At 47.1% G+C, this 21,560-nt stretch overlaps 1 protein-coding gene and 1 pseudogene across 1 annotated transcript in view; both read right to left on the reverse strand.

Annotated features, from left to right (window-relative positions):
- The window catches only part of LOC134911055 (fucolectin-like), an 83,006-nt gene extending 78,539 nt beyond the window's left edge, over positions 1–4,467 (reverse strand). The window contains exon 1 of the mRNA XM_063919447.1: positions 4,402–4,467. Within this exon, the coding sequence (XP_063775517.1) occupies positions 4,402–4,462 (61 nt within the window). The 5' untranslated portion in view covers positions 4,463–4,467. The remainder of the gene's footprint in view (positions 1–4,401) is intronic.
- Positions 4,468–20,467: 16,000 nt separating this feature from the next.
- On the reverse strand, positions 20,468–20,585 carry LOC134913797 (5S ribosomal RNA; annotated as a pseudogene).
- Between the last annotated feature and the right edge of the window lie 975 nt (positions 20,586–21,560).

Raw genomic sequence — 21,560 nt, forward strand, 5'->3', positions numbered from 1 at the left:
ATTACACACTCTCATCCACACTGCACACCTCCATACACATTACACACTTTCATCCACACTACACACCTCCATAGAGATTACACACTCTCAGCCACACTGCACACCTCCATACACATTACACACTCTCATCCACATTACACACCTCCATACACTTTACACACTCTCATCCACACTGCACACCTCCATACACATTACACACACTCAGTCTCATTGCACACCTCCATACACATTACACATTCTCAGCCACATTACACACCTCCATACACATTACACACTCTCAGCCACTCTGCACACCTCCATACACATTACACACTCTCATCCACACTGCACACCTCAATACACATTACACACTCTCATACACACTGCACACCTCCATACACATTACACACTCTCATCTACACTGCACACCTCAATACACATTACACACTCTCATACACACTGCACACCTCCATACACATTACACACTCTCATCTACACTGCACACCTCCATATACATTACACACTCTCATCTACACTGCACACCTCAATACACATTACACACTCTCATCCACACTGCACACCTCCATACACATTACACACTCTCATCCACATTACACACCTCCATACAGATTATACACTCTCATCCACATTGCACACCTCCATACACATTACACACTCTCAGCCACACTGCACACCTCCATACACATTACACACTCTCATCCACACTGCACACCTCCATACACAGTACACACTCTCATCCACACTGCACACCTCCATACAGATTACACACTCTCATCCACATTGCACACCTCCATACACATTACACACTCTCAGCCACACTGCACACCTCCATACACATTACACACTCTCATCCACACTGCACACCTCCATACACATTACACACTCTCATCCACACTGCACACCTCCATACACATTACACACTTTCATCCACACTACACACCTCCATAGAGATTACACACTCTCAGCCACACTGCACACCTCCATACACATTACACACTCTCATCCACATTACACACCTCCATACACTTTACACACTCTCATCCACACTGCACACCTCCATACAGATTACACACTCTCATCCACACTGCACACCTCCATACACATTACACACTCTCATCCACACTGCACACCTCCATACACATTACACACTCTCATCCACATTACACACCTCCATACACATTACACACTCTCACCCACACTGTACACCTCCATACACATTACACACTCTCATCCACACTGCACACCCCCATACACATTACACACTCTCAGCCACACTGCACACCTCCATACAGATTACACACTCTCATCCACACTGCACACCTCCATACACATTACACACTCTCATCCACACTGCACACCTCCATACACATTACACACTCTCAGCCACACTGCACACCTCCATACACATTACACACTCTCATCCACACTGCACACCTCCATACACATTACACACTCTCATCCACACTGCACACCTCCATACACATTACGCACTCTCATCCACACTGCACACCTCCATACACATTACACACTCTCATCCACATTACACACCTCCATGCTGCAAGCTCGATGGTGACAGTTGGGATTGTGCGGGTGTGGGTTGTATGGGGAGGAAATTTGACTACCGGTTGCATAGCTACGTCCCCATTGAAGAGCCCCTGTAACATTGCACACTATCAGTCACATCACATAGTACCAGTCACAGTTACTATCACAGCACCAGTAACATTACACACTCAAACAGAATTATTAAATCCTATTCACATTAGACCTTCCCATCCCCAGTAACACAGCATTCTCCCAGCCCCAGTAACACAGCATTCTCCCAGGCCCAGTAACACAGCATTCTCCCAACCCCAGTAACACAGCATTCTCCCAGCCCCAGTAACACAGCATTCTCCCATCCCCAGTAACACAGCATTCTCCCAGCCCCAGTAACACAGCATTCTCCCAGCCCCAGTAACACAGCATTCTCCCATCCCCAGTAACACAGCATTCTCCCAGCCCCAGTAACACAGCATTCTCCCAGCCCCAGTAACACAGCATTCTCCCAACCCCAGTAACACAGCATTCTCCCAGCTCCAGTAACACAGCATTCTCCCAGCCCCAGTAACACAGCATTCTCCCAGCCCCAGTAACACAGCATTCTCCCAGCCCCAGTAACACAGCATTCTCCCAGTCCCAGGAACACAGCATTCTCCCAGCCCCAGTAACACAGCATTCTCCCAACCCCAGTAACACAGCATTCTCCCAGCCCCAGTAACACAGCATTCTCCCAGCCCCAGTAACACAGCATTCTCCTAGCCCCAGTAACACAGCATTCTCCCAGCCCCAGGAACACAGCATTCTCCCATCCCCAGTAATCAGCATTCTCCCAGCCCCAGTAACACAGCATTCCCCCAGCCCCAGTAACACAGCATTCTCCCAACCCCAGTAACACAGCATTCTCCCAGCCCCAGTAACACAGCATTCTCCCAGTCCCAGTAACACAGCATTCTCCCAGCCCCAGTAACACAGCATTCTCCCAGCCCCAGAAACACAGCATTCTCTCAGCCCCAGGAACACAGCATTCTCCCATCTACAGTAAACAGCATTCTCCCAGCCCCAGTAACACAGCATTCTCCCTGCCCCAGTAACACAGCATTCTCCCAGCCCCAGGAACACAGCTTTCTCCCAGCCCCAGTAACACAGCATTCTCCCAACCCCAGTAACACAGCATTCTCCCAGCCCCAGTAACACAGCATTCTCCCAGTCCCAGTAACACAGCATTCTCCAAGCCCCAGGAACACAGCATTCTCCAAGCCCCAGGAACACAGCATTCTCCCAGCCCCAGAAACACAGCATTCTCCCATCCCCAGAAAACAGCATTCTCCCAGCCCCAGTAACACAGCATTCTCCCAGCCCCAGTAACACAGCATTCTCCCAACCCCAGTAACACAGCATTCTCCCAGCCCCAGTAACACAGCATTCTCCCAGCCACTGAAACACAGCATTCTCCCAGCCCCAGGAACACAGCATTCTCCCATCCCCAGTAAACAGCATTCTCCCATCCCCAGTAAACAGCATTCTCCAGCCCCAGTAACACAGCATTCTCCCAGCCACAGTAACACAGCATTCTCCCAGCCCCAGTAACACAGCATTCTCCCAACCCCAGTAACACAGCATTCTCCCAGTCCCAGTAACACAGCATTCTCCCAGCCCCAGTAACACAGCATTCTCCCAGCCACTGAAACACAGCATTCTCCCAGCCCCAGTAACACAGCATTCTCCCAGCCCCAGGAACACAGCATTCTCCCATCCCCAGTAAACAGCATTCTCTGCCTGAGGGAATGATGTCACTGTACCCTGTGCCTGAGGGAATGATGTCACTGTACCCTGTGCCTGAGGGAATGATGTCACTGTACCCTGTGTCTGAGGGAATGATGTCACTGTACCCTGTGCCTGAGGGAATGATGTCACATTACCCTGTGCCTGAGGGAATGATGTCACTTTACCCTGTGCCTGAGGGAATGATTTCACTGTACCCTGTGCCTGAGGGAATGATGTCACTGTACCCTGTGTCTGAGGGAGTGATGTCACTTTACCCTGTGCCTGAGGGAATGATGTCACTGTACCCTGTGCCTGAGAGAATGATGTCACTGTACCCTGTGCCTGAGGAACTGATGTCACTGTACCCTGTGCCTGAGGGAATGATGTCACTGTACCCTGTGCCTGAGGGAATGATGTCACTGTACCCTGTGCCTGAGGGAGTGATGTCACTGTACCCTGTGCCTGAGGGAATGATGTCACTGTACCCTGTGCCTGAGGGAATGATGTCATTGTACCCTGTGCCTGAGGAAATGATTTCACTGTACCCTGTGCCTGAGGGAATGATGTCACTGTACCCTGTGCCTGACTGGGAGTGATGTCACTGTACCCTGTGCCTGAGGGAATGATGTCACTGTACCCTGTCCCTGACTGGTAGGAGAGGTGCCCCCTACAGGCAGTAGCCCGGCAGCAGCTGACTCCATTACCTCCCACAGCTACACCTCTGGTACTCTGAGGGAATGGTGCCACATCCTATTCCGGATGTGCCCTCTCTGGAAGACACTACAGAGTGAGAAATGGGAAATTTCCTAAAGTCCATTCCACTTTCTGCCCTATTTATGCCCAAATCCTTGTTGGTCTCAGCAAATTGCAATTTAAATTGCTGTTAGGGAGACACCTTATGGTTTATACTATATTTTCTAAGCCCTAAGAGAGATAAAATGAATGGAGATAAGGTACCAACTAATCAGCCCCTTACTGTCATTTGTCAGATGCAGCCTGTAACATGGCAGTTAGGAATTGAATGGCTGCTACTTTACCTCTCTCCCAGGCTTAGTACATTTACCCCTTAGTTTGCAGATATTCTATGTCACTTACCAGCAGTCACTGCTGAGAGCAGGACCAGCCCCAGGAGAAGAGAGGAAGCAGCTGATCTCATGTCTGGTGTCTGGTGTCTGGTATAATCTCCAGTGATGACACCTCATTTATACCAGAAGATACAATGATAATGGGAGGAGCTAGACTGCATCCTGGTATAATTGGCTTTATCTCAAGTTTATGTGGAAATGTTACATGTACTAAATATCTAGTAGTGATGAGCTGGTTCGGTTCCTCAGAAAAACCGAACCTCCCCGAACTTCACCCTTTTTACATGGGTCCGAGGCAGACTCGGATCCTCCCGCCTTGCTTGGTTAACCCGAGCGCGCCCGAACGTCATCATCCCGCTGTCGGATTCTCGCAAGATTCGGATTCTATATAAGGAGCCGCGTGTCGCCACCATTTTACACTTGTGCATTGGAAATGATAGTGAGAGGACGTGGCTGGCGTCCTCTCACTTTGTTTCAGGGGGCTGCAGTGCAAATATCTTTATTCTGTGGACCAGCAGTATAATGGGAGGAGTACAGTGCAGAGTTTTGCTGACCAGTGACCACCAGTATTATACGTTCTCTGCCTGAAAAACGCTCCATATCTGTGCTCAGTGTGCTGCATATATCTGTGCTCACACTGCTTTATTGTGGGTACTGGGGACCACCAGTATTATATAGGAGGAGGACAGTGCAGAGATTTGCTGACCAGTGACCAGTGACCACCAGTATTATATGTTCTCTGCCTGAAAAACGCTCCATATCTGTGCTCAGTGTGCTGCATATATCTGTGCTCACACTGCTTTATTGTGGGGACTGGGGACCAGCAGTATTATATAGGAGGAGTACAGTGCAGAGTTTTGCTGACCAGTGACCACCAGTATACGTTGTCTACCTGAAAAACACTCCAAATCTGAGCTCAGTGTGCTGCATTTATCTGTGCTCACATTGCTTTATTGTGGGGGCTGGGGACCACCAGTATTATATACTGTAGGAGGAGTACAGTGCAGAGTTTTGCTGACCAGTGACCACCAGTATTATACGTTCTCTGTCTGAAAAACGCTCCATATCTGTGCTGCATTGTAGTATATAGTAGGAGTACAGTGCATAATTTTGCTGACCACCAGTATATAATATATAGGAGTACGGTACAGAAGGCCACTGCTCTACCTACCTCCGTGTCGTCAAGTATACTATCCATCCATACCTGTGGTGCATTTCAGTTTTGCACAGTTTGCTGACCACCAGTATATAATATATAGCAGTACGGTACAGTAGGCCACTGCTCTACCTACCTCTGTGTCATCAAGTATACTATCCATCCATACCTGTGGTGCATTTCAGTTTTGCACAGTTTGCTGACCACCAGTATATAATATATAGCAGTACGGTACAGTAGTCCACTGCTCTACCTACCTCTGTGTCGTCAAGTATACTATCCATCCATACCTGTGGTGCATTTCAGTTGTGCGCAGTATATATAGTAGTAGGCCATTATTATTGATACTAGCATATAAATCCACACATTAAAAAATGGAGAACAAAAATATGGAGGGTAAAATAGGGAAATATCAAGATCCACTTCCACCTCGTGCTGAAGCTGCTGCCACTAGTAATGGCCGAGACGATGAAATGCCATCAACGTCGTCTGCCAAGGCCGATACCCAATGTCATAGTAGAGAGCATGTAAAATCCAAAAAACAAAAGTTCAGTAAAATGACCCAAAAATCAAAATTAAAAGCGTCTGAGAAGCGTAAACTTGCCAATATGCCATTTACGACACGGAGTGGCAAGGAACGGCTGACGCCCTGGCCTATGTTCATGGCTAGTGGTTCAGCTTCACATGAGGATGGAAGCATTCATCCTCTCGCTAGAAAAATGAAAAGAATTAAGCTGGCAAAATCACATCAAAGAACTGTGCGTTCTTCTAAATCACAAATCCCCAAGGAGAGTCCAATTGTGTCGGCTGCGATGCCTGACCTTCCCAACACTGGACGGGAAGAGGTGGTGCCTTCCACCATTTGCATGCCCCCTGCAAGTGCTGGAAGGAGCACCCGCAGTCCAGTTCCTGATAGTCAAATTGAAGATGTCAGTGTTGAAGTACACCAGGATGAGGAGGATATGGGTGTTGCTGGCACTGAGGAGGAAATTGACAAGGAGGATTCTGATGGTGAGGTGGTTTGTTTAAGTCAGGCACCCGGGGAGACACCAGTTGTCCGTGGGACGAATATGGCCATTGACATGCCTGGTCAAATTACAAAAAAAAAATCACCTCTTCGGTGTGGAATTATTTTAACACAAATGCGGACAACAGGTGTCAAGCCGTGTGTTGCCTTTGTCAAGCTGTAATAAGTAGGGGTAAGGACGTTAACCACCTCGGAACATCCTCCCTTATACGTCACCTGCAGCGCATTCATCATAAGTCAGTGACAAGTTAAAAAACTTTGGATGACAGCGGAAGCAGTCCACTGACCACTATATCCCTTCCTCTTGTAACCAAGGTCCTGCAGACCACACCACCAACTCCCTCAGTGTCAATTTCCTCCTTACACAGGAAAGCCAATAGTCCTGCAGGCCATGTCACTGGCAAGTATGACAAGTCTTCTCCTGCTTGGGATTCCTCCGATGCATCCTTGAGTGTATGGTTATTGAGGTTAATAATACTATGGGATCAAAATGACCCCAAAATTCTATGATTTAAGCTGTTTTTGAGTTTTTTTTTTTTAAAAACACCCAAATCCAAAACACACCTGAATCCGACAAAAAATTTTCCGGGAGGTTTTGCCAAAACGCGTCCGAATCCAAAATACGACCGCGGAACCAAATCCAAAACCTGACATCAATTCAAGACCAAAAAGACTGAAGTGATCGCAGCGGCTGAGTAAGTCCAGCGCTTCTCAGAAACTGCACAAAGTGTGTTTGCAGAGCTCGGCTACACATGCGTTCGCACACTTGCGAAGTGAAAATACTCTTCCCTGTAGGCGGCGACTATGCGTTTGCGCGGCTGCTAAAAGTAGCTAGCGAGTGATCAACTCGGAATGACCTTCATGGTGCAGGAAACTCAGCGGACGTAGGTATGTCTTGCACACAAGGAACAATGAGAAATGATAATATCTTTCAGCATATTTATTCAAGATTTGCATGGAAGACATACGGCAATTGAATTAAACATGGAACAGTCTAAGTTTGAACAAGTCTGTACTTAGTAAATAGCTGGAATAGATGACAGCAGTAAGAAGTGTTCACTAGAACTGGACTGGAACCGGTGAGGCAACTGGAACTGGAAATAGCTTGGAAGCTGTTTAACTTGAACCAGACCAGAAAGACAACTGGAAATGGAGTCAGAACTTGGAAGCTTATATCAGACTGGAACTGGAGAGACAGCTGGAACTGGAGTCAGCCTAGAAGCTGATAAACTTGAACCGAACTGGAATCATGGAGACAGCTGGAACTGGACTCAGCCTGGAAGCTGATAAATTTGAACCGGATTGGAACCAGAGACACAGCTGGAACTGAGCTCAGCCTGGAATCTGATAAACTTGAACTGGATTGGAACCATGGAGACAGCTGGAACTGGACTCAGCCTTGAAGCTTATAAACTTGAACCAGATTGGAACCAGAGAGACAGCTGGAACTGGACTCAGCCTGGAAGCTGATAAACTTGAACCGGATTGGAACCAGAGAGACAGCTGGAACTGGACTCAGCCCGGTGTCACAACTGAGGGCCTGAGCTGACGGGAGGAAGCCTCAGTTGTAGGGGCTGAGGTGAAACTAAACTTGGGAGGTTTAATCAGACCCCTAGACATGTAAGTACGGTGTAGGAAGATTGCCCGAAGGCGTGACCATGACAACCAGGATTTAAAAGTCAATAAAATTTTATTAACAGAACTCCATGTATTCACAGCAGTGGTAAATGAATAAAGATATGCAGTAGTTAAAATGAAACCAGTTCCTGGATCCCTATAAGCTTGGCAAGAGCCACAGGGTACTGGTAGGATAAGGTACAGTTCTTAATGTCCCAGTGATGGAATGTCCTTACCAGACCCATCCGTAGTAGTGAGAGTAGCCGAGGAACTCACCAGCAGATGTAGCACTTGAAGCTGGTAACACTATAGCTTAGAAGACTGCTGTGGATGCTGGATGGAACCAGCCAGGTGTTGAAAACATGGAGTGAATGCTGGATGGAACCAGCCAGGTAGTAGAATGAAGCTAGGGAGCGAGGATATAGGAAATGATGATATGCAGGTACCGATGGTTTGCGGATACCGCTGGTATGTAGGTATCCACTGGAGAAGCACCGGCACTTTAAGAAAGCTGAACACTGCTGGAAGCTGACCGCTGGAAGCAGATGGATCTGTAGCTGGAAGCTGGAGTAGTCATAGAAGACTGCAGAGTCAGGCTGCACCGCAAGGTGGTAAGCTGGTGCGGGTCTCTTAGTGGTAACTGGAGACAGGAGCTGGAAACCTGGAATAAAATAACCACAGGAGAGAGAGAGACGGGAAACAAGGTTTGACAACCAAAGCACTGACGATTTCCTGGTGCAGGCTCAGTCCCTTTTTACCCTTAGGTGTAAAGGGATTGGATGACTTAATTATGCAGACTTCAGCAGAGCTATGGATTGGAGGTCAGGATCATGTGACTGGAACCAAGATGGCTACTCCCATACCGGCCTGTGGAGGGAAAGCTGTTTGTATTCACCACATGGAGATTCCTCTGTAATGGCGGCGGTGAACATAGAGAACGCCGACTTGCGTCTCAACCTTCAGCATGGACGGCCGCGGCTGCAGTAGGTGAGGAGTGCCACATACCCTGTATGCATTAGGAATATGGAGATGATGCCCAAGGCCCCGCCGGCAGGTGATGCCACGCCAGTCGCCCGGGCATTGAGGAGCAATATCCACGGATCAGCAGAGATGAGATATGACGTATGAATGCTTGCATCACAGCTAGGAACCGGGCCTAGGACGCTGGGACAGCCTTAGGAGACACCTGAAAGGTAAATAATGCCATCCACATACCTGGATCGTGACAGCACCCCCCCCCCCCCCTTTAGGAGTGGCCCCAGGACACTTCTTAGGCTTCTGAGGAAATTTAGAGTGGAAATTCCAGACCAAGGCAGGAGCATGGACATCTGAAGCATTGGTCCAAGAGCGCTCTTCAGGACCATAGCCCTTCCAGTCAATGAGATATTGTAACTGACCATAGCGGAAACGTGAATCCAGAATCTTGGCAACTTCATACTCAACTCCCCGTTGAGTCTGGACTTTAGGAGCCGAAGGTAGTGCAGAATGGAATCAATTCAGAATCAGCGGTTTCAGAAGGGAAACATGGAATGTCCTAGGAATTTTCAAGAATGGGGGTAACTGGAGTTTGTAAGCAACAGGATTGATGACTTGTTCAATTTGAAAAGGACCGATGTAACGAGGCGCAAACTTCATGCTGGAACTCTCATCCTCAAATTCTTCATAGACAACCACACACGATCACCCACTTTGAGAGCAGGAACTGCCCTAAGCTTCTTATCTGCAAACTTCTTGTATCTAGACGATGCTTTGAGCAGAGCCGCTCGCACATTTTTCCAGTTATTTGAAAACTGGCGTAAGGTGATATCCACTGCTGGTACAGAAGTTGCTGGAAGCGGCTGGAATTCTGAAACTTTATGGTGGAATCCATAGTCGATGAAGAATGGTGTTGAAGAAGATGAGGAATGATATTGATTGTTATGGCTGAACTCGGCCCAGGGAAGGAGTTGAACCCAGTCATCTTGCGAGGAAGACACATAGATGCGGAGGAAGGCCTCCAAGTCCTGATTCACCCTCTCAGTTTGACCATTGGTCTGAGGATGGTAAGCTGTAGAGAACTTTAATTTGACTTGTAGAACTTGACACAAACTTCGCCAGAATTTGGCTACAAATTGTACTCCTCTATCAGAGATGATCTCCTCGGGAATACCGCGTAGTCGTAAGATCTCTTGAATGAATACTTGAGCCAACTTGGAAGCTGACGGAAGACCGGTGAGAGGAATGAAATATGCCATCTTGGTAAAACAGTCAACCACTACCCAGATGGTGTTTAACTTGTTGCACATAGGCAGGTCTGTAACAAAGTCCATCGACAAATGGGTCCACGGTCGACGGGGAACAGATAATGGAACCAGTTGCCCCGCAGGCGACTGGCGGGATACTTTGTGTTGAGCACACTTTGGGCAAGATGCAATAAACTCCATGACGTCCTTCTTCAGAGCTGGCAACCAATAAGACCTAGAGATAAACTCAAGGGTTTTCTGAATGCCTGTATGTCCGGCAAAACGGGAAGCATGTGCCAAATACATGAGCTTCTTCCTTAACACCAGCTTCACAAAACTTTTCCCTGGTGGGGGCGTAGAGTCCATCCTTACCGTGGAGAATGCCAACGGATTGATAATAGGATGCTTGTCAGAAGACTCCGACTCATTTTCTTGCTCCCAAGAGCGGGAAAGGGCATTGTCCTTGCGATTCTGAGAGCCCGGACAGAACTGGAGTTTAAAGTCGAACCTGGAAAAGAAAAGTGCCCATCTGGCCTGACGAGGATTAAAACATTGTGCGCCTTTCAAATATAAAAGATTCTTGTGATCGGTAAGTATAGTGACCGAATGAGAAGCTCCCTCCAGCAGGTATCTCCACTCCTCCAGAGCGAGTTTGATTGCCAGCAACTCCTTATCGCCAATGGCATAGTTGCGCTCAGCTGGGGAGAACTTCCGGGAGAAGAAGCTGCAAGGATGTAGATGACCATCTTTAGCTCTCTGGGATAACACCGCCCCTACTCCAACGGAAGAGGCATCTACCTCAAGGATGAAAGGAGAGTTGATGTTGGGCTGTTTCAAAACCGGAGCAGAGATGAATCGTTGCTTTAATAGATGAAAAGCTTGCATAGCTTCTTCAAACCACTTGGACGGATTAGCACCCTTCTTGGTCAACGCAGTGATAGGCGCCACAATGGTGGAAAAGTCTTGTATAAACTTTCTGTAGTAATTGGCGAATCCTAAAAACCTCTGGACCCCTTTGAGGGTTACAGGTATCGGACAATTCTGGATTGCTTGTAGTTTCTCAGGATCCATTTCTATTCCGGAACCGGACACAATGTAGCCTAGAAACGGAATGGACTTGACTTCAAAAACACACTTCTCTAATTTGCAATAGAGATGATTGACACGGAGACGGGACAGAACTTCCTTTACCCAGAAACGATGTTCCTCTAGATTATTGGCAAAGATAAGTATATCATCTAGATAAACCACGACATGATGATATAAGATTCCTCTGAAGATCTCGTTCACAAAATGCATTACTTAATCCAAAAGGCATGACGAGGTACTCATAATGTCCATCACGGGTGTTAAAGGCGGTCTTCCACTCGTCACCCACTCGGATCCGGATGAGGTTGTAGGCACCCCTCAAATCCAATTTCGTGAAGATGGTTGCTCCACTAACTCTATCGAAGAGTTCTGTAATCAAGGGTAAAGGATATCAGTTCTTGACGGTAATGTCGTTCAAGCCTCTGTAGTCGATGCATGGCCGCAGTCCACCGTCTTTCTTCTTAACGAAGAAGAAACCTGCGCCAGCTGGGGAGGAAGAAGGTCGAATGAAACCCTTCGCCAGATTCTCCTTAATATATTCTTCCATGGAATGCGTCTCAGGTAAAGACAACGGATAAGTTCGGCCTCGAGGTGGAACCTTCCCTGGGATGAGATCGATTGGATAGTCCCATTCTCTATGAGGAGGAAGGATATCAGCAGAAGCTTTACTGAACACATCCGTGTAGTCTTGATACGGAGGAGGTGGAACATCAGACGACCTGGAGGAGGAAGAACAAACAGGAAGCACTTTGGACAGACAGGTCTCAGTAAAGGAAGGACCCCATGCCAGTATTCGCGTAGTCATCCAGTCAATCGATGGGTTATGGAGACGAAGCCATGGAAGGCCCAAAACCACTGGATGTGTGGCTCTGGGAATCACTAAAAAGGAAATAAATTCTGAATGAAGAACTCCTACTGTCATCCACAGCAGTTAAAGAAATGGACAAGGAAATTCTCTCAGTGGGTAGGGACCACCGCTTAACATATGCTTCAGTTATGAAATTCCCAGCTGCTCCGGAATCCAGAAGGGCAATGACGTTCCTATAACGTTGAGCAATTTGAAGCGAGACTGGGAGATTACAATCATGAGGAGATGGAGATGAGAGCATTACTCCTAGCCGGCCCTCTCCTTGGCGAGCTAGGACTTGAAGTTTCCCGGACGTTTGGGACAGGCATTGATTGCATGAGACGGAGCTGCACAGTAAAGACAGAGGGACTCACAAAGACGTCTTCGACGCTCAGCTGGAAATAGACAGGAACGACCAATTTGTATGGGCTCATCTTTGGATGGAGACGGTTGACGAGGAGGAGGAGCAGAAGAATTTGGAGTAGAAGACCTTCCCCGCTCAGTTGCTCTTTCTCTAAACCGTAGATCAACTTTTGTACATAGAGATATTAGCTCATCCAACTTAGAGGGCAAGTCTCTGGTAGCTAATTTGTCCTTGATGCGTTCTGCCATGCCAGAATGCAGCATACAGGGCTTCGTCGTTCCAGGCTGTATAAGATACTGTCCCACAGTACGTGTTCCTTGGCGTAAACAGAGAATCTCAGAAGAAGCTGAAGTTACTCGGCCTGGCTCGTCGAAGATGCGCCTGAATGTCATTACAAAGTCAGTATATGAGGACAACAGGGTATCGGATTTCTCCCATAAAGGTGATGCCCAATCAAGGGCTGAGCCACTGAGGAGGGAAATAATATAGGCAATTTTAGTGCGATCACTGGGGAAACTGCCAGGTTGTAGCTCGAAATTAATTTCACATTGATTGAGAAATCCCCTGCAAGATCTTGGAGATCCATCAAATTTTGCTGGCGTTGGAAGATGAAGACGTGGAGCAGAAATGGGTAAGGTGGGTGGGGTTACAGCTGGTGTCACTGTGGTGAACGCACCGGACGCGCTTGATCCAAGGAGGGTCGTTTGGATCCCATCCAGCCGAGTAGAGAGATCCTGGAGACTGCGGAATATGTGGCCTTGTGCAGCCTCCTGATGTTCGAGTCTGGCTGCAAGTTCTTGCATCGGCCTGGCCGCTTGATCCCGATCTCTGGCTGGATTCATATGGTCAGTGTTTACTGTCACAACTGAGGGCCTGAGCTGACGGGAGGAAGCCTCAGTTGTAGGGGCTGAGGTGAAACTAAACTTGGGATGTTTAATCAGACCCCTAGACATGTAAGTACGTTGTAGGAAGATTACCCGAAGGCGTGACCAGGACAACCAGGATTTAAAAGTCAATAAAAGTTTATTAACAGAACTCCATGTATTCACAGCAGTGGTAAATGAATAAAGATATGCAGTAGTTAAAATGAAACAGTTCTTGGATCACTATTTGCTTGGCAAGAGCCACAGGGTACTGGTAGGATAAGGTACAGTTCTTAATGTCCCAGTGATGGAATGTCCTTACCAGACCCGTCCGTAGTAGTGAGAGTAGCCGAGGAACTCACCAGCAGATGTAGCACTTGAAGCTTGTAACACTGTAGCTGAGAGGACTGCTGTGGATGCTGGATGGAACCAGCCAGGTGTTGAAAACATGGAGTGAATGCTGGATGGAACCAGCCAGGTAGTAGAATGAAGCTAGGGAGTGAGGATATAGGAAATGATGATATGCAGGTACCGATGGTTTGCGGATACCGCTGGTATGTAGGTATCCACTGGAGAAGCACCGGCACTTTAAGAAAGCTGACCGCTGGAAGCAGATGGATCTGTAGCTGGAAGCTGGAGTAGTCATAGAAGACTGCAGAGTCAGGCTGCACCGCAAGGTGGTAAGCTGGTGCGGGTCTCTTAGTGGTAACTGGAGACAGGAGCTGGAAACCTGGAACAAAATAACCACAGGAAAGAGAGATACTGGAAACAAGGTTTGACAACCAAAGCACTGACGATTTCCTGGTGCAGGCTCAGTCCCTTTATACCCTTAGGTGTAAAGGGATTGGATGACTTAATTATGCAGACTTCAGCAGATCTATGGATTGGAGGTCTGAATCATGTGACTGGAACCAAGATGGCTGCGCCCATACCGGCCTTTGGAGGGAAAGCTGTTTGTATTCACCACATGGAGATTCCTCTGTAATGGCGGCAGTGAACATAGAGAACGCCGACTTGCGTCTCAACCTTCAGCATGGATGGTCGCGGCTGCAGTAGGTGAGGAGTGCCACATACCCTGTATGCATTAGGAATATGGAGATGATGCCCGAAGGCCCCGCCGGCAGGTGACGCCATGCCAGTCACCCGGGCATTGAGGAACAATATCCACGGATCAGCAGAGATGAGATATGACGTATGAATGCTTGCATCACAGCTGGGAACCGGGCCTAGGAAGCTGGGACAGCCTTAGGAGACACCTGAAAGGTAAATAATGGCGTCCAGATACCCGGATCGTGACACCTGGAAGCTGATAAACTTGAACCAGATTGGATCCAGAGAGACAGCTGGAATTGGACTCAGCCTGGAAGCTGATAAACTTGAACCAGATTGGAACCAGGGAGACAGCTGGAACTGGACTCAGTCTGGAAGCTGATAAACTTGAACCAGAGAGACAGCTGGAACTGGACTCAGCCTGGAAGCTGATAAACGTGAAACGGATTGGAACTGAAGAGACAGCTGGAACTGAACTCAGCCTGGAAGCTGATAAACTTGAACCGGATTGGAACCAGAGACACAGCTGGAACTGAATTCAGCCTGGAAGCTAATAAACTTGAACTGGATTGGAACCATGGAGACAGCTGGACCTGGACTCAGCCTGGAAGCTGATAAACTTCAACCAGATTGGAACCAGACAGACAGCTGGAACTGGACTCAGCCTGGAAGCTGATAAACTTCAACCAGATTGGAACCAGACAGACAGCTGGAACTGGACTCAGTCTGGAAGCTGATAAACTTGAACCAGATTGGAACCAGAGAGACAGCTGGAACTGGACTCAGCCTGGAAGCTGATAAACTTGAACCGGATTGGAACCGGTGAGACAGCTGGAACTGCATTACACACAAGTAGACACTGGATGGATTGCTCTGGGTCTGGAATAGCACTGTAGAACACACTGGAGAGAACACGTAGCTGCTGGAATCACAGTACTTGTGCTGGCAGTGCTGCTGGAATCTTAATGCAGGTGTAATACTTGGAACTGAATGTTAATACTGTTGGAACTTGGTAATAAACAGGACACCAGGAACATGACATGAACAAAGGTGTCCTGGGCAATTTGCTAGAGCTCTGACTAGCCCTTTTATCCCACTTGCTGGTTATCCATTGGACAGCAGGGTCATGTGACTAACCAATGCTTGTGGTTGAAGGACTTGCAATCAGCTGATCCAAAGCAACATGGCGGCACCCGTATTCTGGAGATGGTGGGAAAACAATGGTGTACATACTGGAGAGAGTCTCTGCACATTGCAGGCAATCACTGAACATGCTGCCAGGATGAGGATGTGACCTCCAGAGGCCAGTACATCAGAGCACCGGTAAGTGACGTGATGCAAAATCAGCATATTAGGCAAGAACAGTTCATTCTTATATGCATATCCTAATGATTATCTCACAAAATGAACCCATCCTTGGGATATGCAGCCAACCCAGTCTCAGCTCCCCGGGAAGGATGCATATCCTCAGGATGGACTCGTTCTGTGAGATAATCAATATGATATGCCTACAAGAAGGATGTCACAACTGAGGGTTTTGGCTGACAGGAGGAAGCCTCAATTGTAGCGGCTGAAAGGAACTTAAACCGGGAAGGTTTAATCAGACCCCTGGACATGTAAGTGTTAAAGGAAACCTGAAGGTGTGACCATGACAACCAGGTAAAAGTAAAATAAAAGTTTATTGACAAACTCCGTATAATGACAGAGAGCAAATAATGGCAATGGCAAAATAATATAGTTCCTGGAACACTTTGACCATAGAAGGTATCACAGAGCACTGGCAGGTTTAGAGAACAGCTGTTAAAGTCCTTAGGTGAAATAACCTTACCAGGCCTGGCTGTAGTAGTGGAGATAGCCGAGGAACATGCCAGTAGATGAAACAGGTGAAGCTGGTAACTTGAATAAGCTGTTGTATCTGCTGGACGGAACCAGCCAGGTGGTAAGACACGGAGTGGATGCTGAATGGGATTAGCCAGGTAATAAAGTCACGGAGTGGATGCTGGATGAAACTAGCCAGGTAATAAAACACGGAGTGGATACTGTAAGATGCTAGGGAGCGTGGAAACAGAGGAGTTGAAGGATGATTACCAGTGGTAGTGGATACTGCTGGTAAATAAGGATCCGCTGGATCGACACCGGTACTTGAAGAAGCTGGAATCTGCTGAGAGGTGGTTGCTGGAAGCAGATGATAAATGGCTGGAAACTGGGACAGCCACGGAGGACTGCAGAGTCAGGCTGCACCGCAGGATGGAAAGCAGGTGCGGGTCTCTTTGTGGATGCTGGAGACAGGAGCTGGAACCTGGAGAAACAAGCCACAGGAGAGAGAGACTGGAACAAGGTATGACAAACAAAGCACTGACATCTATCTGGCCCAGGCACAGGATACTTATACCTGCAGCTATGCAGGCATTGGCTGGGCAATTATGCAGATTTCCAGAGGCAGTGGATTGGTGGAACTGGAGCATGTGATTGGATCCAACACGGCTGCGCCCATGTCAGAACTTGGAGGGAAAACGAGTTTGGAAAATCATGTGGAAACATAGCAGTAATGGCGGCGCCGGGCGCAGAGGACAAGAGACGCCAGATTGACAAGTGTATGCTGAGACACGTGGATGGCGGCGGAGGCCGCGAAGGATGGGAGACGCCATGCTGGATTCAAACATGGCGCCCCTGTGGCAGCGTCTCAGAGTGACAGGAGGCATATGCAGAGTGTAGACACAGAAGAGATCCGGACTTGGAACGCTGAGCCAGTCTCAGAAGACATCTAAACGGCAGGTAATGGCGTCCAGATACCCGGATCGTGACAAAGGAACTGAAGTTATGGATTACATTAAAACTGTTTAGTGGCATGCTGGTCTCATCTTCAACATAGCCCCTGCTTGAGTCTCATGGTGTAGATGTTCTGGATTTCTCTCTCTCTATATATATATATATACATAATCCATTGCAAGGGCGTAGCTACAATAGCTGCAGGCAATGTAGGTGCTATGGGGCCCACAGCTGAGAGGGGCAACCTTCCCTGTCACATTTACATATGTTATATACAGGGTGTAGCTACCATAGGTGCAGGGAGTGCAGCTGCTATGTGGCCAGAGCTGAGAGGGGCCACCTTCCCTGTCACAGTTACATGTGTTATATACAGGGTGTAGCTACCATAGGTGCAGGGAGTGCAGCTGCTATGTGGCCAGAGCTGAGAGGGGCCACCTTCCCTGTCACAGTTACATGTGTTATATACAGGGTGTAGCTACCATAGGTGCAGGGAGTGCAGCTGCTATGGGGCCAGAGCTGAGAGGGGCCACAAACCCTGTCACAGTTACATGTGTTATATACAGGGTGTAGCTACCATAGGTGCAGGGAGTGCTGCTACTATGGGGCCCAGAGCTGAGAGGGGCCACCTTCCCTGTCACAGTTACATGTGTTATATACAGGGTGTATCTACCATAGGTGCAGGGAGTGCAGCTGCTATGGGGCCAGAGCTGAGAGGGGTCACCTTCCCTGTCACAGTTACATGTGTTATATACAGGGTGTAGCTACCATAGGTGCAGGGAGTGCAGCTGCTATTGTAATGCCCTGGCATCCATGGGGGGAGCTGTTAGAGTTATATGATAAGATTGTCCGAGTGCTTATCGCTCATTTTTTATGCCTCCAATTAAGAATGTCACATAGTGGCATAGTTATTACAATTCATGAGACCCTCACAGAGGGCAAAGACTTTTATACAGTTATGTCACCCTCATAGAGGGAAAGAACTTGTAGTTGTGGACCCTCACGGAGGATAAAAGGGATGCGCTGTACTGTGAATGGCCCAGAGGTTATATGGGCTCGTGTTCCCAGGACTTTTCCACTCAGACTTAGGTGGGAGCTCCGAGCGCTACTGGAGGAAGATGGGGTAGCGCGTGGAGAAAGCTGGTGACAGATCCGAGTATGCCAGCGGAGCTAATAAAACGGGGGAGGGCAGAGGACTGTTGAGGAGTCTGAGGTGAGCGGGAGTGAACGGCGTAGCTGTGCGGCAGCGGCTGCATGACCCGAGAGAAAGAAAAGGAGACCCGATCAGTGCTACGAGCAAAGGCAAATACCGATCACTAACCTGAAATGTCTCCGGTAAACCCGGCGGCACAGTAGATCCCAGTTCCTGTATCCTTGCCGGAGGAGAGCGGCCCAGGGCGGCAGTGACGCCGGGAACGGCCTACCAGTGTGAAGAGATGCTTGCCCGAGAGACGCCCTCCAGGAGGTCACAGCAGCTATCCAGCCAACCCGGTCAGAGTAATGCGGACTCCAGAGCTGTGAGTGACTGCAGTGCTGGGCGGGCCCTGGACAAACCAAATTAGGTCAGAGGTGGTCCTATGTAGACTCTATTAGAGAAGGGCATTCTAGGGAAGGGGTTATAGCAATACCCCTATTGAAGGGGATTTATTTCTGCATCTCTCCAGTAAGGGTTATACAGTGGTCTTTTAGAGAAGGGGAAATATTCAAATACGTCAATATAGACTATATACCACGGCATCAGTTTGAAGAGGAGTTATTGAAATACGTCACCATTCTACAGACAATTCATCTCATAATATATTTAAGGAGACATTCGTAGTAAAGAGTCAGACAACTCAGCCTAGTAGAGAGAGACTTCAATCAGAGACAGACTCACCTAAATTACAGCACAGACACCGAGAATAGTCCCAATACACGTCTTGCTTTCCAATTTCTGGCATCCGAATTTAAGTACAGGAAGGTAACGGCAGGACAGTGTAGTCAGCTGAGGATCACAGAGATGAATATCATCAGTTTCATGTACTAGTTAATGGATGGTTGCCCACTCTAACTCTGCAAGTTGTCACAAGTGATGGGTGAGAAGTTCTACACTCCGTACCGTGGAACTAGTGATGTGCACCGGAATTTTTTTTTGGTTTTGTGTTTCAGTTTTGGATTCGGTTCCGCGTCCGTGTTTTGGATTCGGACGCGTTTTGGCAAAACCTCTCTGAAACCTTTTTGTCAGATTCGGGTGTGTTTTAGATTCGGGTGGTTTTTTTTTTCAAAAACCCCTTAAAAACAGCTTAAATCATATAATTTGGGGGTAATTTTGATCCAATAGTTTTATATTACCTCAATAACCACAATTTCCACTCATTTCCTGTCTATTCTGAACACCTCACACCTCACAATACTATTTTTAGACCTTATATTTGCACCGAGGTCGCTGATGACTAAGCAAAGCGACCCAAGAGGGCGGCACAAACACCTGGCCCATCTAGGAGTGGCACGGAAGTATTTTGTGTGGAACCGCACAAGTCTAAACAATTTTACTGAAGTTATAAATTGACGCTAAACATGAAATACCAATATACATGCAGTTATCAAATAAATCCTGAACTGCAAATGATTGGCAGTGCTCCCAGGAATTTTGTAGGTTAGACTACAATTGAAAAGAAAAAGAGAAAAGACAAAAAACCCTTGTTTGGGAGCACTCATTTGTTATCATAATTATTATATATGTGATTGAAAGTATGAAAATAAAATAAAACTTAACCTTTATTTGTTCCTTGAATAAAGAATAAAAATAATTTAAGAATCATGTCTAATGACTGTTGTTCTTTGTGTATAATTCTTGTTTAACCTTTTTAACAAATGAGGTACAAGATGATTAAAAGGGTGAAAATATCAAGAAATTGATTAAGGATACCAACTGATTGCTTAAAATTTGAGGGTATCCAAAAATTCACTGTGTATGCCTATCAATAAATTGTGATGGATGGTTTAATTGTTATTCATAATTAAGCTCAAGGTAAATGCAAATAGAACGGAAAAAATAGAATGGAAAAAGTGGTAAAGGTCTCCTTGGAAAAAAGGGGCCCACTGCACCTGGTATTCTCAGGAGGTTTCCCTTCCTAGTACTGACCAGGCCATACCTGCTTAGCTTCCGAGATCGGACAAGATCGGGCGTATTCAGGATAGTATGGTCATGGGCCGTTATTGAAGGAGAAAGAGGGGCCACTTCTACTTTCTGTACTTTACATAAATCAGAACTATAAATGGTCCGAGAAAGTATTTCCAGATGAATGAGTATATGGAAATTGAAAATTGTAAAACAGATATGAATGAAATAGAAAAAATGATGGATAAAGAAATACAATAAAACAATGAAAAATAAACAATGAAAGTAGAGAAAAAAATATATAAATAATGTGTATACGTATGACAAATGAGAATTCTAATATTGATTGGTAGTCATAGGTTAAATACCAAGAAAGCTTGAAACTTGCTAAGAGGCACTGTGAAGTAATGTACTCACAGGAATGAAGAAAGGTGCAATTGATGCTCTGCAAGTTCAGAGCTGGTTCCGGATTATGCTAAGCACAAGGAGTCCTAAATTCAGAGACCAACAATGGCAAAGCAATTTGAAATAAGAAATACTGTCACAGAAATACAGTAGTGGTATATCAGGCAATTAGAGGTAAATGGTATATCAAATAATGCTTAATTGATAGCAAGAAAACCAAAGAAAAAAAATGTATATGTGTGGGTTTAGAGCTCAAGGCTGGCTCACACCCACTGCATTATACCCTATCAAATAATCTTGAGGAGCTGTCATAAGTAAATAAATATAACATAGAGTCATTAGCTATTATTAGCTATGGGAGGAAAGAAGGACAGTCAAACCCTGGTGGTCTAGTGTGTGTTACTGCAGTTGCGGTATATGTGTACAGTTTCTGTCCTGAAATCCCCCGAAGTTCATCCGCTGGCAGTGATGATCGCGGCTGCCCGCTTCCGGACTGGGAGTTGCCGCGATGACGTCACAGAGTGACGTCTCTCGACGTACGTTTCACCTGGTGGGCTTGGTCACGAGAGCCTCTCTCTGCTGCTCTCCTGTGGCCAGTATATGAGTACTGTATTGACCTATCACGAAGACGATCAAATGATGGACAGATACCTGGACGTATGG

Source organism: Pseudophryne corroboree, chromosome 4 (assembly GCF_028390025.1).
Source record: "Pseudophryne corroboree isolate aPseCor3 chromosome 4, aPseCor3.hap2, whole genome shotgun sequence".
NCBI classification, from domain to species: domain Eukaryota; kingdom Metazoa; phylum Chordata; class Amphibia; order Anura; family Myobatrachidae; genus Pseudophryne; species Pseudophryne corroboree.